The sequence below is a fragment of the Somniosus microcephalus genome, chromosome 8 (assembly GCF_052327205.1).
Source record: "Somniosus microcephalus isolate GS21.2 chromosome 8, FLI_Smic_1.0, whole genome shotgun sequence".
Classification (NCBI taxonomy): Eukaryota; Metazoa; Chordata; class Chondrichthyes; order Squaliformes; family Somniosidae; genus Somniosus; species Somniosus microcephalus.
The window spans coordinates 234,391,522-234,408,022 of record NC_140994.1 but is presented as its reverse complement, the minus strand read 5'-3'; the positions used below and the strand labels follow the sequence as shown (position 1 = coordinate 234,408,022).

The 16,501-nt window shown below is 45.0% G+C and overlaps 1 protein-coding gene across 3 annotated transcripts in view; it reads left to right on the top strand.

Moving 5' to 3' along the window:
* The first annotated feature begins 1,201 nt into the window (after positions 1-1,201).
* Positions 1,202-16,501, top strand: part of LOC147114160 (E3 ubiquitin-protein ligase SH3RF2-like) — a 100,332-nt gene continuing 85,032 nt past the window's right edge. For 2 of the 3 annotated variants that reach the window (XM_085995796.1, XM_085995795.1), the window contains exons 1-2: positions 1,202-1,852; positions 4,680-5,096. In XM_085995796.1, coding sequence (XP_085851922.1) covers positions 4,695-5,096 — 402 coding nt within the window. In that variant the 5' untranslated portion in view covers positions 1,202-1,852; positions 4,680-4,694. The remainder of the gene's footprint in view (positions 1,853-4,679; positions 5,097-16,501) is intronic. The other variant, XM_085995797.1, reaches the window with a different exon arrangement.

The following is a 16,501-nucleotide window of genomic DNA, read 5'->3' as shown; positions in this document are numbered from 1 at the left end:
GTCGATGCCCGTGCTTCTGGACTCGGCCTTCTTCTTTCACTGTTCTCCAGGAGCGAATCCCTGGGAGGTGATGCAGAGTTGCAGGTAGGTTTGAATCGCCTCGTCGCCACTGTTAGATCCGTGTATCTTGATGTTGTATTTCCTTCAATAATGGGACAAGAGGCTGCAGGGAACAATCAACAGGTGTTTACTGGATGAGGGTTACTCTAAAACTAACTGTACAGATCCCTACTCAGGGTTTATATACAGGTGTGGTCACTGCCGGTACTACAGTATACAGGAGCTGTAAAAAGTAGTTCTCCCCTTAAAGGTACATACATTACAATGGGCATACACATAGAAGCTGAAATGTTGTTTGGAGATCATGTCACCAAGGATGATATTAGCTTGTGGGATTGAGACCAAGCACTCAGATGATTTGACCAGATATTATCCAATCTAAGTTATTTGATTTGAACACTTCTCTGCTGAGGCGTAGGTGCCTCCAACTACTGAACTGACTTGGTTAGGATACTAATAAATTCTGGGTCAAGTTACAGACCATGGAACTGTACAGGGATGTGACAGAAATTGGTTTCCTACCATGCCCCAGAGGGTGTTCTAATTTTAACTTCAACTGAGTCTGGCACTAACGGAGCAGCTTCATTTTCATCAGCTGTTTGAGAGATATGATCAACATTTTTACGTGAGTCACAAGTTTCCTAGTTAAGCCATTGTCCACCCACTCCCCCAGCTTCCTTTTCTATAATGCCCAGATTCTCTGTTGTTAACAGTAACAATATTTCTATATGTTATTCATTTACCAACCACTAGCAAGTAGTGAGGCTTCCCTCCAATGAAGCAGTATCCACTAGCCCTAGAGTTCACTTTACAGTTACTTTCTTTCCCTGTGGGTTTCTGGACAATCTGTAGCAAGTAGACAGCTGTCTGCACCTGCCTCTGCTCAGTCAACATGGTCCCTTATATAGTGTGCTTTGGCTTTGCACTAGTCATTGTCTACCTCCTTCCGAGGAGTTGCTGTACAATCAGGCAATGTTTCCACAGTGACAACTGCAGGACTATTTATATTCTGCCGAGGAACTCTCCAGAATTAAATTGCATGTCTGTGCAAGAAGTTTTATATACATGATGAAGGAAAAGGCATTACAGATGATTCCAGCAGAGGGAACTCTTTGCTCACCTCATATCAAGTCATGTGTCATATAGTAGCAGTGATGTTATTAGTGCTCCTGACTGGGTGTGGTAATAGCTGAATAATGATGGCAATGCTCTCTTGTGTTACAAATATCTTTGCCTCTCCTGCTACCAGAGACTGAGTGATCCGATCTTCAGCTCTCACAAGCTTAGGTTGAGCACAGCAGCCTGCAGAGGATCTCCAGTAGTAGTGAAGTGGTTAATGTTTGTCTCGTAATTCGATCAGTGGTGCAGTTTCTGTTCTGGATCTGGGTGGCGTGATCTCACGACTGGATGTCTAATTGGATTGGGGTTGCTTGGCAAGAAGCCCCCCACCACCCCTTCCCCACAACAGAACGGAGAATCACTCCTTATGTTCTAATTTACTTGAACATTAATGTGATCTACGTCCATTGACAAGGAAATTGCACATTTAAAGTGCTTCTGTACATTACTAACATATGAACTGGAACAGAAATGGAGATGCAAAAGGAATCAGCTTTGCAGTGATTTGTGAAGCTTATGCACAGGTGTCCGCGTACTTCTAGCAGCCCCGAGCTGACCCTGACTTTGGAGCAAGGATATGTTGTGATTTCCCTTAAACATATCCTTTGGAATGAAGAGAGATCTCACGTTACTTCTTTCAGGCTTCACGTCTTCCACCTACTTCAAGTGACAGGTCGGTATTGATTCAAAATGTATTTAGGTGACACTTAAGAAAGCTCTTGTTTGTGCTGAATAATCCAGCGTGTTGCAGCCACGATTGTATCTGTAACGAGTTAATTCAAGATTTCTTAAATAATTGATTGAATGAATTTATGTACAGCAAATGAGTAACAAGTAGAGTGTTGCTGCATTTCCATTCAAGACAAACTGGAAATTTCAAAAATCAAAGCTCTAATGTACAATAGGAAGTATATTTGGAAATTGATATGGACGAGAATTTGCTATTTCTTTATTTTACACTGTATAAATAGAGAAGTGTGTTGTTTCAATGTTCTGTGGCATAGAGTGGTAATATACCCAACCCATGATTTCCTTCCCATCTTAACCATTCTGTCAGGTAACATAATGAAGTGGAAGCCAGGTACTTCCCATTAGGAGGGAGGGAAGGAAGATTAGACTTACCCTTGGGGGCTGCTCTTATAGCATCTGGATCAAGTATAGCAGGGGCAGAATCCTGGGAAAAGGTTGCCGCTTTCAGCTGGTATATAATGGGCAAAATACATTCAAAAAATGACATTGACAAAATGAATTAACTAAATAATAATAATGAGGGCAGCTAGAATGAAATGTATCTCTGTCATAATATTTTTTCTTCCATTTTTTGTGGTGAAAAGTTTAGCAGTCATCAAGGTAAGAGATGCTCATGCTGGGGTAGTGAGCATTATTTCACTTTTCTTGCACCCCATCTCAGAGGCAATCACCCAGTATACCAAAGGTTAGACGCAGAATTCTGCTGCCATTTATACCTACTGACCAGCGAGAGTCTGATTGTTCAAGACAAGTTTACTGACACGGTCGAATTATCTTGGCTGCTTGCTCAAAAGGCTGAAAGCACCATCTCCAACCAAATCACATATGCGCACACATCAAAAGGCACTGAAAATCATAATGTCACCTGTCATTTACATGGAACAGTTGGTTGTTTCCAATTTCAAAGGGAACCAAAGTATTCAGTTTATCTAGTTGGTATAGAACATCATGGCAAGTATGCTACATCATCAGAATCATTCCAAGACGGACTAAGCTGGTATGTAAATATAAATGGATCAAAGTACTAATGCTGATATATGTCATGACGCACAGTGGTTTCTGGGGAGCTGTGTTGGCTCCTCATGTTAGATTGGAATTGACACAACCTTAATCCACCATAATTTGTGCAGATCTCACTCCTACCAGCACACTGAAGACTGAGACTGCACCTACAGGTCTAAAATTTTTGCTAGTTATGATCATGTACTCATGGGTGCAACAGTAAAGCTTTCAAAGCCCCCATTTTTCTTCTCCAACTGTAAGCTCAGAAGAACCTCTGCTGTATCTGTGTAAAACTTTCCATTTCCCGCACAAGTTTTACTTACTGTCTCTTAGAGTGAGATTGCTAATTTAGTGGCAGTTAGTATTGGATTTAGGGCAGTTTTGTCCAGTGGATTCATCCCACTTGAGATTGAGTTGTGAATGCTCATACATATTTATTGTAAGACCCTAACATCTATCACAGAGAGGAGACATTGTTCCATTTGTCAATTTAGTCTGCATTTAAGCCTAGGTCCCTGAGGCAATACGGCAATTTTCTAAATTCCAAGTCACCCAATTCTCTTCATAACCATCGACAACAAAAGTCATGAATCTTTTAGTCATAAGTCCTCACAAGATAACAAGCATTGGAATAGAATAGCTATCAGACAATCATACAGCGTTGTACTATCATCAGAAAAGTTTATATAAAAAAAGCAGTGATTACAATACTGTAATCTATTCAAGAGGTAAAGGTTCAATATAAGTAGAACAGTAAATGCTTGAGAGTGAGCCACATGTGGTAACCTGAACTAAGGGCATTAATTATAAATTGTAAGTAAGATTTTCCCCTACTGGCCCAGTGGTTAAAGGCAGTAGTCAATGTGGAAATGAGCCATATAAACCAGAAGATCCTATCTTCAATACCCAGTTTGTGCTGTTAGCTGATTTCAGCTGGAATTTCACTTGCTAGTTATGATCATGTACTCATGGGTGCAACAGTAAAGCTTTCAAAGCCCCCATTTTTCTTCTCCAATTGTAAGCTCAGAAGAACCTCTGCTGTATCTGCGTAAAATTTTCCATTTCCTGCACAAGTTTTACTGTCTCTTAGAGTGAGATTGCTAATTTAGTGGCAGTTAGTACTGGAGTTTCACTTGAGCCTCAGCACCACCCGACTAGGAAAGGAAAAATCCCAGTCAGAGGTCCCATTCCTGGTTTATATCCAGTGACCCCTATTGGAAAAGAGAATGGCTACTTGGCTTGGGTGCCAGATTGCTCCTTGCACTCTTGCAACTGAAAGAAAGATTTACCACTTTTCATACATTAATCAAAATTCAGGGGGCTGGATTCTGGAGGCACATAAATTCCTGATATGTGCTCTGGGCATCGAAACTCATTCTTACAAGCAGGGTTTACACTTTGGGAAACTGAGTACATCAGCCTGAAATTTTGAAAAGAGCAAAATCTTACGGGAGGAGGCTTGTGTGGAGCATAAACACCGGCATTGACCTGTTGGACCGAGTGGCCTGTTTCTGTGTAGTAATTTCCATGTAGTATCTTACCTCAGGAAGAGTCAACATGTAATTTACTGCTGGGTGTCAGCACGCTCCAGTCATTGCATAATATACCAACAGTTCCTCAGCTAGAGCATAGAAAAGACATCTGAGTTTTATAAACTGTACAGCTCGCTTTATAACGATTTAAGTATGTGAACAGATCTTTTTAACGCTTGAGTAATTCTCTGAACCTTTCCTCTGGTTGATTTTCAGAGCGATCATGTTTTGATGAGATGGCATTGTGGAAGTAGAATGGATGACCTGGCCTTGCTGGACCTGCTGGAATGCCCCGTGTGCTTTGAAAGGCTAGATGCCGCTGCCAAGGTATTGCCATGCCAGCACACGTTTTGTAAGCCCTGTCTCCAGAGGATATTCAACGCCAGGAAGGAGCTCCGATGCCCAGAATGCAGGACTCCGGTTACGTGTAGCATTGAAGAGCTGCCAGTCAACTTGCTGCTGGTTCGCCTGCTGGACGGCATTAAGTATGGGCAAGGCAATGTTAGGATCGTTCCTGCTCAAATGCCTCAGGCGTCTACAAATCAGGACCATGGGAAACGAGGCACAGACCCAAGGAGTTTGCAAGCGAGTCTGGGGAACGCAGTGCACAATGCCAGGAGCCCCGTAGAGAGGGTAACGATTAAGCCATTTTATCCTTATCGTGCAGAAAACAACTTGTTATGTATTTGTTTTCAGGGTGTGAGCAACGCTGGCACGCCTGCATTTAATGTCTATCCCTGGTTGTTCTGAGAATCTGAGGATGGGCCACCTTGTTGAACGATGACATTTACAACTTGATAGGCCACTGCAGAGAGCAATAACTCCTCTGGAGTTCTCCCCATCAGCTGCCATAATTCTCTCTCTCTTAGGCAATCCCTCGGGAACCGAGGATGACTTGCTTCCACACTAAAAATGAGTTCTCAGGTGACTGATGAGTCCAATGCGGGACCTACAGTCTCGGTCACAGGTGGGGTAGACGGTGGTTGAAGGGGCGGGTGGGTGGGATGCTTGGGTTGACGTGCGCTCCTTGCGCTTGGCTTCCGCTTGCCCCCGGCGAAGAGAGTCGAGGTGTTCGGCGTCTTCCCGGATGCTTCTCCTCCACTTTGTGCGGTCTTGGGCCAGGGATTCCCAGGTGTCGGTGGGGATGTTGAAGAACTCTGGCGGAACATTGACAGCAAACTACATACTGTAAATGGAGTTTCTGCCAATCTTCTGCTGAAGTTACGGCAGCTGAATGGAGAGACTAAACAAAGCTGCGGTAGCTCCTGATGATGGCAATAGAGAAATTTCATGCAAGGTTTGCATGATTGCATTGTAAATGGGGGAGTGGGAGCTGGGGAGGATGTACCCAGAGTCCAGGATGTTCAGGGGCCTGGCTGTATCATCCGTCAGAGTTCTTCAACATCCCCACCGACACCTGGGAATCCCTGGCGCAAGACCGCACAAAGTGGAGGAGAAGCATCCGGGAAGACGCCGAACACCTCGACTCTCTTCGCCGGGGGCAAGCGGAAGCCAAGCGCAAACAGCGCAAGGAGCGCACGTACGGAACTCCCATAAGTATGAATGGGGATCACTTAAAAAATACACGAACACATGAAATACATTTTTAAAAATTACATATTTAAAATTAATTAAAATGCCATTTAATTAAATATTTTAAACAAAAATTTATATGTTTTAACTAAAAATACACTTACCTTATTGGACAGTGTTTTTAATGTATAAATGAGTGATAAAATTTTATTTTTCTATTTTTTAAAACTCTTATGCTGGTAAAAGCAAGCCTTACCGCCTGCTTTTACCAGGCATAAGAATTTTACAGACATTCAGCGGGTGGAAGGTGGGCAAATAGCGCAACTCTCCACCTGCAGAGGCCCATCTCCTGATGCGGAGGATCTGTTGAGAAGATTCTTGACAGGTCACAAGTTCTGGGTTTTAGCGCATGTTCTTCGCATGCCCAAACCTGGAACTTGCGCAGCCCCTACGGGTGCATACACACCTCGTACGCACCTGTAGGAGTCGCAAATTATGGCCCATCGAGTAAGAGTGCCCTAGTAGGCAATAACAGAAATATCACTTATGCCAATTGGAATAGGGTTGGCAGTGCCAACTCCCTCACCTCCAGGACTGCAGAAATGGCGCTGCAAAAAGTTTCACATCCTCAGTAGGCCAGTCAGGCACTGGATATCTCTATTTATTTATGTGCCACCTTGAGTACCAGCACATTCCTCACTCTCCTAAAGTAACACTTGCACAACTAAGCCTTCACAATGCCCTCTCGTTAAGAAGCCTCTAACTCGGCCTCTTGCACTAAGGCTACCCAGCTGTCCTCGCAGCACTTACTTACATACATATATGTAGGGTGACTGAGTAGCTTGGAGTCTGCGCCTTCTGCCATCAATCCCCTTCAAGATGAGGCCTGAATGAGTGAAGTTCGGCTTTCTTCTTCTCTGGCTTGGTGCCATGCCCTGATTGCCATATTTCTATCAAATATTGATAAGACATGTCGTGAAATTATGTGAGAGTGAGGTGAGAGAACCAAACACTTCTTTTTTCACCTGACTGTCCCCCAGTCTGCTGCTGAAGTGTACAGGCTGAACAGTGTTTCGAGAGGCTGCAGAAGTTTCCATGCAATTCAGCTACTTACACCCATTTTACACAGGTTTTACGCCATGTCAATCAAACTCATGAAATCAACTTTTGATGGGAGGATGGAGTGGCATAGTGGGTTAGCACACTGTCCTTTCACATCTAGACCTGGATTCAAATTTGGGCCGAACTCAAGGAGTGAAATTCTTCTCTCTACTAACTGAAAGGCTGCTACATAAAATAAGTTTGAGAAGTCTTCTTCATTGATATAAGCAGAATCACCCACAACATGGCATAAAATTGAAACCTCACTGAGAGAGGTCATAATGTATAATGTAAGGGTTGATCTTAAGGGTGACACAAGATGCACTGCTGGGCAGAGACAAGAGAGCTTTGATCCACATCTGATCATGGTACACCTCTTTTGGAGTGTAGTTATGTGAGAGTGAAGTGAGAGAACCAAAGTGAGGCCCATTACTTGCATAAGCAACAAAAGAGACAAAGCTTAAAAAAAAAAATTGACAACTTAGAAATGCAACTTTATGTCATATGTTCTTCAACAAATAGGCTATCAGAATGAAACCTAAAAAACCTATTGAAATAATTTGAAAATAAACATGCATTCATCTAATAAATAAGAACAAACTAGCCAATAATGAAATGCCATGGATGAATAAAGAGATATTGGTAAAATTGAAACTAAAGAAAAAGGCAAACTCTAAGTACATAGACAATAAAGGAGAGGATGACAAAAGGGGATATGAAGAGGTTAGGAAAGAGTAAAAAAAAACAATTAGGAAAGCAAAGAGGAACTACAAAATTTAATTATTGAGTGATAGGAAAATAAATTGTAACGTATTCTGCAAACACGTAAATAACAAAAGAAAAATAAGGATAGGGGTAGGACCACGAAGGGATGCACAAGATAAACTCATAGGTAATGACAGTGAAATGGCAGAAATATTGAATAGTTAGTTTGCCTCAGTATTTACCAGGGAGTCTAACAAGGTGGGCATGACATTAGCAGAGGTCAAAAAGGATATAAAGGCCAGAGTTTGCCTACCTGTGCAGGTCCGGTGTGGGCGGTGTCTGTGGTGGGTCGTTACCCCGCTACTAGCTCCATCACGCTGTTGAAAATGAACTTAACTTAATGGGGCCTATTATGCTCACCCAGCCCAATGAGATGGAGCAGGTCTGGTGACGTCATTCATGACACGTTTTCAGCCGGGATCTTTAAAGGGACCATGGCCACATTAGAGTTGAAGTTTAATCTAACATAGTGCTGTCAGTGCACTACAGCATTGGAGTGCTGCAAACACTGACAATGACTGCACAGAGGCACAGGGCTGCACCCAGGTTCTCCCATGACTCCCTCCATATGCTTATGGAGGGAGTCAGAGCACGCAAGGAGGTCCTTTTCCCTTCCCATGGGTGGAAGAGACCTCCCCAGGAGACCAAGACAGGCTGATTGCAGATTGCAGAGGAGGTCACAAGCAGGGATGCATCAGGAGGACATGGGTGCTGATGCGCCTCAATAACTTCAAGGCTCAAAGTTAACTGGATAAAACAAGGCTTTTATTAGCAAAGAAAGATGCCTGTGTCTTCACCTAGCTTCACCTAGCATTCTGCTGTTCTGCTGCAAGACAAGCCTGGGCTTGTCTTAAGTAGGGCCAGGTATGGACGGAGCCGACACACCCAATGGGGAGAAAGGGGGCGGTGCACTATATACAATACAAGGTAAAACACAGGAGCAGGCAATACAAACACAGGAGCAGGCAATACAATATATGTAGTTAAATACAGAGTCTGATGAATGACATATTTCATCACAGGTGCAGTGCCACAAATGTTTCAATTATCTCATTAAATCAGGAAATATTAGTACAAAGCCACACTCAACTGCATCCTGCTGTGCCTCTCATCACTCTGCCTTCCCTACCCTACTGCTGCACATCCTTACACCAACATACCTTGCACCTCCACCCATCCCTCTCTATCTACATTATCACTTCCCCATCTCACTAGCCACCCCTCACAATCACCCTCATCCTAGTGCAATCATATCAACTAACAACACACAAGGGTAGCCACTGGGGTGTTTTATCCAATGTTTATGTAAAGTTTCTGTTACAGTGGTGTCAAGCATAAGAATCTTTATTTTCAACACTTTCTGGTCTTGGACAGATTTGTGTGCACCTTTGGAAGTGGCTTAGTGAGTTGCAGTGAATGGTGAGACCTAACAGTACCCCCACAATGGTGATGAGTGTGAAAGGAATGGCTTAGTCATTGTAGGGATGCTTTATCTGTCCATGATGAGGCTCTCCCTGGTCTCCCGGGCAGCAATGTGCTCGGGTGCTGATGCCCTCTGTCCTGTGCAGCATCAGCAGATTGCGGAGAGGTTTGGTGTTGTTGTTGGTGCTGCTGGTGTGCCTGGTGCTGTTGGTGTTGGGGCTCATCGTGGTCGGATTCTGAGGACCAAGGTGAAGTAGTATAAACGGCACCCATGTTGATGGAATAGATGGCAGGTGAAGTAGAGATGACAGAAACATTCTGTCAATGGTGAGAGAGTTCTTCCAATGAGGTGAGACTGGTTGGAGACTTTGCTGGAAAGACTTGCAGCCTGCAGAATCTGTGCTGGAAATGAACTGAGCAACAGCTTCTGCCTGAGAAAAGTGATGATCTGTCAGGTGGGAGCTTTCACTGTACATTAGATGCTGTCAACTAATCAACTGGAGCAATGGCCACAGAACTCCCGCCTCAGGTTGACAGATGTGGTTCCCGAGCTGCGTGAATCCCATGGTTGTGCAGGGAAGGTTAAAAAGTAAGTGAAAAAAGGTTCTTAATTGTCTGTAAAATACCTGATAATGATTTCAATTTGGTCGCCCGCCGCTGCCGGTTGGGTCTAATCCACAATGACAGACGCGCCTGGGGGAAAGGCACCTGGGTGAAAAGCGTGTGGGGGTGGGATGACAGCTGGTTCCCGACCCGCTATCAAAAATAACAACTTTCCCACCCGACCCGCCACCGATCGCGCCCGCTACCACCCCGGAAAATTCCGGCCCAAGACATTTAAGATAGAAAGGGGGAGTTAATTAATAAACTAATCATCAACAACAACAACTTGCATTTATATAGCACCTTTAAAGTAGTAAAGTGTCCCAAGGCGCTTCACAAGAGTGTTGTCAAACAAAAATTTGACACCTAGCCACATAAGGAGATATCAGGGCAGCTTAGACAAAGAGGTAGGTTTTAAGGAGTGTCTTAAAGGAGGAGAGTGCGGTAGAGAGGCAGGGAGGTTTAGGGAGGGAATTCCAGAGTTTAGGGCCTAAGTAGCTGAAGGCACGGTCGCCAGTGATGGAGCGATTAAAATCGGGGATGCGCAAGAGGCCAGAATTGGAGGAGTGCAGAGATCTCAAAGGCTTGTAGGGCTGGAGGAGACTACAGAGATACGGAGGGGCGAGGCCATGGAGGGATTTGAAATGAAGGATGAGAATTTTAATTCGAGGCGTTGCCGGAACAGCAACCAATGTAGGTCAGCGAGCAAGGGGTGATGGGTGAATGGGACTTGGTGTGAGTTAGGATACACACAGCAGAGTTTTGGGTGAGTGCAGCTGATGTTGTGTATATGGACTTTCAAAAGGCGTTTGATAAAGTACCACATACTAGGCTTGTTAGCAAAGTTGAAACCCATGGGATAAAAGGGGCAGTAGCAGCATGGATACAAAATTGGTTAAGGGATAGAAAATGGAGGGTTGTGGCGAATGGCTGTTTTTTGGACTGGAGTGAGGTATACAGTGACATTCCCCAAGGTTCAGTACTAGGCCCACTGCAGATTTAATATACATTAACGACTTGGACTTCGGGGTACAGGGCACAATTTCAAAATTTGCAGATGACACAAAACTTGGAAGCGTAGTAAACAGTGAGGAAGATAGTGATAGATGTCAAGAAGACATAGACATGGTGGAATGGCAGATGAAATTCAATGCAGAGAAGTGTGAGGTGATAGACTTTGGTAGGAAGAATGAGGAGAGACCATACACACTAAATGGTACAATTTTGAAGGGGGTGCAAGAACAGAGAGACCTGGGGGGTGCTTGTGCACAAATCTTTGAAGGTGGCAGGACAGGTTAACAAAACAGTTAATATGGGATCCTGGGCTTTATAAATAGAAGCATAGAGTACAAAAGTCAGGAAGTTATGTTAAACCTATATAAAACACTAGTTCGGCCCCAGCTGGAGTATTGTGTCCAATTCTGGGCACCACACTTTAGGAAGGACGTGAAGGCTTTGGGGAGGGTGCAAAAGAGATTTACTAGAATGGTTCCAGGGATGGGGGATTAGAGTTACGTGGATAGACTGGAGAAGCTGCCGTTCTCCTTGCAGCAGAGAAAGCTAAAAAGAGATTTGATAGAGGTGTTTAAAATCATGAAGGGTTTAGATAGAGTAAATAAAGAGAAACTGTTGCCAATGGCTGAAGGGTCGATAACTAGAGAGCACAGATTTAAGGTGATTGGCAAAAGAACCAGAGGCGACATGCAAAAAAACTTTTTTATGCAACGAGTTGTTAGGATTTGGAATGCACTGCCTGATAGGGTGGTGGATACAGATTCAATAGTGGCCTTCAAAAGGGAATTGGGTGGAGGAGGAGAAAAAATTGCAGGACTATGGGGAAAGAGCGGGGTAGTGGGACTAACTGGATTGCTCTTCGAAAGAGCCAGCGCAGACTCAATGGGCCAAATGGCCTCCTTCTGAGCTGTACTATCATATGAATCTATGATGTAGCTTGGAAGATGGGAGGGCAACCAGGACAACACTGGAATAATCAAGTCTAGAGGTAACAAAGGCATGGATGAGGGTTTCAGCAGCTGATGAGCTGAGGTAGGGGCGGAGTCGGGCAATGTTACGGAGGTGGAAGTAGGCAGTCTTGGTGATTGAACAGATATGTGGCCGGAAGCTCATCGCGGTGTCATACTTCGGAAGGATAAAACCCCTGGGCCGGATGGATTGCACCGTGCATATTAAAAGAAGTTAAATAAGAGATAGAGGAACTAATACATATATATTAAAAAATCATTGAAAAAGGGAATAGTGCCAGAGGACCGGCAGATAGCTAATGTTATTCCTGTTTTTACAAAGGTAGATAGAAGAAGTCCAGGGAACTATAGACCAGTTAGCTTAACATCGATGGTAGGAAAGATAATGGAATCTTTACTCAAAGATTTAATAGAAAAACATCCAGAAACCAAAAATACAACAGTCAACACAGATTTCAAAATGGAAAGTCATGCTTGACCAACCTTATTGAATTCTTTGAAGAAGTAACAGAAAGAGTCGTCAAGGGTAATGTAGTAGATGTAATATATTTGGATTTTCAAAAGGCCTTCGATAAAGTACCGCATAGTAGACTCATGACTAAGGACAGAGCATGTGGAGTCAGGAGACCGGTAGCAGGATGGATAGCAAGCTAGCTACAAAACAGAAAACAGAGAGTAGGGTTTAAGGGTAGCTACTCAGACTGGCAAAAGATAGGAAGCGGTTTCCACAGGGATTGGTGCTGGGGCCATTGTTGTTCACAATTTACATTAATAATTTAGACTCTGGAATCGGAAGTACAATTTCAAAATTTGCGGACGACTTCAAATTGGGAGGTTAATACAAAGGGAGAATGCGACAAAATACAGGAAACATTAATAAACTTGTTGAATGAGCGTGTAATTTCCAAATGAATTTCAATATAGATAAGTGTGAGGTGGTGCATTTTGGTAGGAAGAATAATCAGGCCATATACTGCTTGGATAATAAGGGCTCGAATTTCCAAGCCCTGTGGAGGCAGGTTTGGAGGCGGGAGTGGGGGGAAAATTGCAGAATCGGGGGGCAGGAACCCTTCCCACCACCAACCCGCCTCCATGTCCGTTTCCCAGGAGGCGGGGACCTGACCTGTGCTGGGAGCCGCCTCCCCGAGGCGGGAAGGGGATTAGTGCCAATTAACTGTCTGTTAACAGGTAGTTAACAGGCAGTTTTTGGCCTAATCCCTATTTTTAGCCCTGAAGTGTGGGATTCCCGACGGCTCCAAACCACACCAAGTTAGCGAGGCGGACCGTCGGGTTGAAGGGCTTGGAGGGTTCGAGATGTCCAGTGTTCAGGTGAGTGATGGGTGCATGAGTGCAAAGGTAAGTGTGTTTGGTGTGTGTAAAATGTTTAAATAAGTTTTACTTACCTTTACTTACTAATGCAGGCTTCCTTCCTTCAGGTCTCGGGAGTCCCTCATCTCACCGGCACAGAAAGCAGAATGGCCGCGAGCTGTCAAAAGTTGCAGCATTCCGCTTTCTGGTCTGGAGAGATTTCTAACTGAGTCTGTGGAGAAGGACTCAAGTTAGAAGTCTGATTGTCAGTGTTTGACAGCTTCACAGAGCTGTCAAACGCTGATTTTCCATCTGTCAAAAGCTCTCGATAGATGAAATGTCAATCCCTGATGTCACCTGTAGCCAGGTGTCCCTTAATTGGCCAGCTGAGCCCGCTGGGCGGCTTCAACAAGGTCAATCAAGGGAAAATCGCGTGGGTTGGCCACAAATCGATGGAGGCGGGACTACAACCCAAAAAGTGAGAGTCTCGCCTTCATCACGTCCCATAAAATCCAGCCCTAAGTATCTGAATGGGGTAGAGGAGCAAATGAATCTAGGAGTACAGATACACAAGTCACTAAAAGTAGCAAAGCATGTTAATAAGGCCTTTAAAAAAAAGCAAACCAAACATTGGGTTTCATTTCTAGGATAGAATTGAAAAGCAGAGAAGTGACATTAAACTTGTATAGAACCTTGGTTAGACCACACTTGGAGCGCTGTTCACAGTTCTGATCTTCATATTACAAAAAGGACATTGGAAAAGATGCAAACATGGCTCACAAGGATGAGAACTGAGAGGATAAACTTATCAGGAAAGGCTGAACAGGCTGGGGCTCTTTTCTCTAGAAAAGAGAAGACTGAGGGGTGAACTAATAGAGGTCTTTAAGATAATGAAAGGGTTCGATAGGGTAGGTTCTTTTGCCGGCACTCCGATCCCTGGTGGCTCAGCTAGGCCCCGGGTTGCGCTGCGCAAGGCCCCTCCCCTTTAAGAAGGGGAGGAAGGCCTGCAGTACCGTGGCACTGCGGCACGTAGCACTGCGAGATTCACTCGCTTCCAGTAGCACCCCGCTTCCCTCTTGGGATGCTACCAATGAATCTCGGCCGCGGGGGTGCTAATTTTTTCAGGGCGCTAAATGTAGCGCCCCGGCGAAGTTACCGCCCCAAAGGGGGCACGACTCAATTTTTCCCCAAAAAACTTTTAAAACATGCCTGTGCGCCTAAGAAAACAAGCTCAATTTGAAGAGCCTCCTTGAACGACCACAAACGGGCACAATTGGTGAAAACCGGCATCCTCATTATTTTGCTCTGGGGCTTGGCAAATTTTGTTGGCGGGGCTGGCTTTGGGCGAAATGATTTTTAAACCAGCATTAAAGATTGCGAAAACTCGATTTACGCTTGACGTAACTTACGTTTAAAATTCCCCGTCCCGTTGCACTGGTTCAGCCTATTTCACCCAGATTGTGCTGTTAAAACAAGTGCCAAAATTTGGCACCAAGATAGTCACTAATAAATCCAATAGGGAATTCAGGATAAACTTCTTTACCCAGAGAGTGGTAAGAATGTGGCACACACACCACAAGGAGTAGTTGAGGCGAATAGCATAGATGCATTTAAGGGGAAGTTAGATAAGCACTTGGGAGAAAGGAATAGAAGCGTATACTGATGGGGTGGGAGGAGGCTCATGTGGAGCATAAATGTTGGCATAGCCCAGTTGGGCCGAATGGCTTGGCAAAAATGTTATGAGGCAGAGACAAGTTAGGAGAGAGAATAACTGAAGAAACTGGGGACACAAGTTAAAAGAAAGACGGGTTTGATTTTAATCCCTGGCAGGTTTTGTGTGAGTGGAAGGTGGAATGGGGCCAAAACGCACTCGCAGGCCTAAATTTGAGGCCTGAGGTATTTTAACTCCCGGGACTGATATGTTTTCTATCAGTCAGCTGCCCGCCTGAAATGGGCAGAAAGCGGTAACTGGCTGGAAAGCAGGAACAGACGTTTGGCCAGTCGAAGGCTGTCACTGGCACAAAAGGAAGGCTCACTGGCAGGCAGGTAAATCAGGGGGAGGGGGTTTGGGGAGGGTCTCGCAGGAGGGAAGTGGAGGTGGCGGGGAATCCTAGGCAGCGTAGGCAGCGACCTTCCTTGTGGAGACCGGCAGGAGCGCTCCTTCTCCTGGCCTTACAAAGGAAGGATATCCACTTACCTTGGAGGGCCTATTTGTCATCCCAACAACTGACGACCTGCCTTCCCCAGTCGGAAAGCCGCGGCAGCTTCCCAGCTCAGACTTGGGGTAAAATGCAATTGGAGTCCCACTGATGTAATGCAGGTCTGATTTGCATAAGTTAATAAGGCACCTGCCTGGTTCCGGCAGGCTCCTCAGCCCCCGAACTTTTTAAAAATTCATATATGGGATGTGGGCATCGCTGGCTAGACCAGCATTTATTGCCCATCCCTAATTGCCCTTGAGAAGGTGGTGCTGAGTCGCCTTCTTGAACCGCTGCAGTCTGTGTGGTGAAGGTACTCCCACAGTGCTGTTAGGTAGGGAGCTCCAGGATTTTGACCCAGCGACGATGAAGGATCGGCGATATACTTCTAAGTCAGGATGGTGTGTGACTTGGAGGGGAACTTGAAGGTGGTGGTGTTCCCATGCACCTGCTGCCCTTGTCCTTCTAGGTGGAAGAGGTTGCGGGTTTGAGAGGTGCTGCTGAAGAAGCCTTGGCGAGTTGCTGCAGTGCATCTTGTAGATGGTACACACTGCAGCCACGGTACGCCGGTGGTGGAGGGAGTGAATGTTGAAGGTGGTGCATGGGGTACCAATCAAGCGGGCTGCTTTGTCCTGGATGGAGTCAAGCTTCTTGAGTGTTGTTGGAGCTGCATTCATCCAGGCAAGTAGAGAGTATTCCATCACACTCCTGACTTGTGCCTTGTAGATGGTGGAAAGGCTTTGGAGAGTCAGGAGGTGAGACACTCGCCACAGAATACCTAGCCTCTGACCTGCTCTTGATGCCACAGTTAAGTTTCTGGTCAATGGTGACCCCCAGGATGTTGATAGTGGGGGATTCTGCAATGGTAATACCGTTGAATGTCAAGGGGAGGTGGTTAGACTCTCGCTTTTTGGAGATAGTCATTGCCTAGCACTTGTGTGGCATGAATGTTACCTGTCACTTATCAGCCCAAACCTGAATGTCATCCAGGTCTTGCTGCATGTGGACATGGACTGCTTCATTATCTGAGGAGTTGTGAATGGCGCTGAACACTGTGCAGTCATCAGCAAACATCCCAATTTCTGACCTTATGTTGGAGGGAAGGTCATTGATGAAGCAGCTGAAG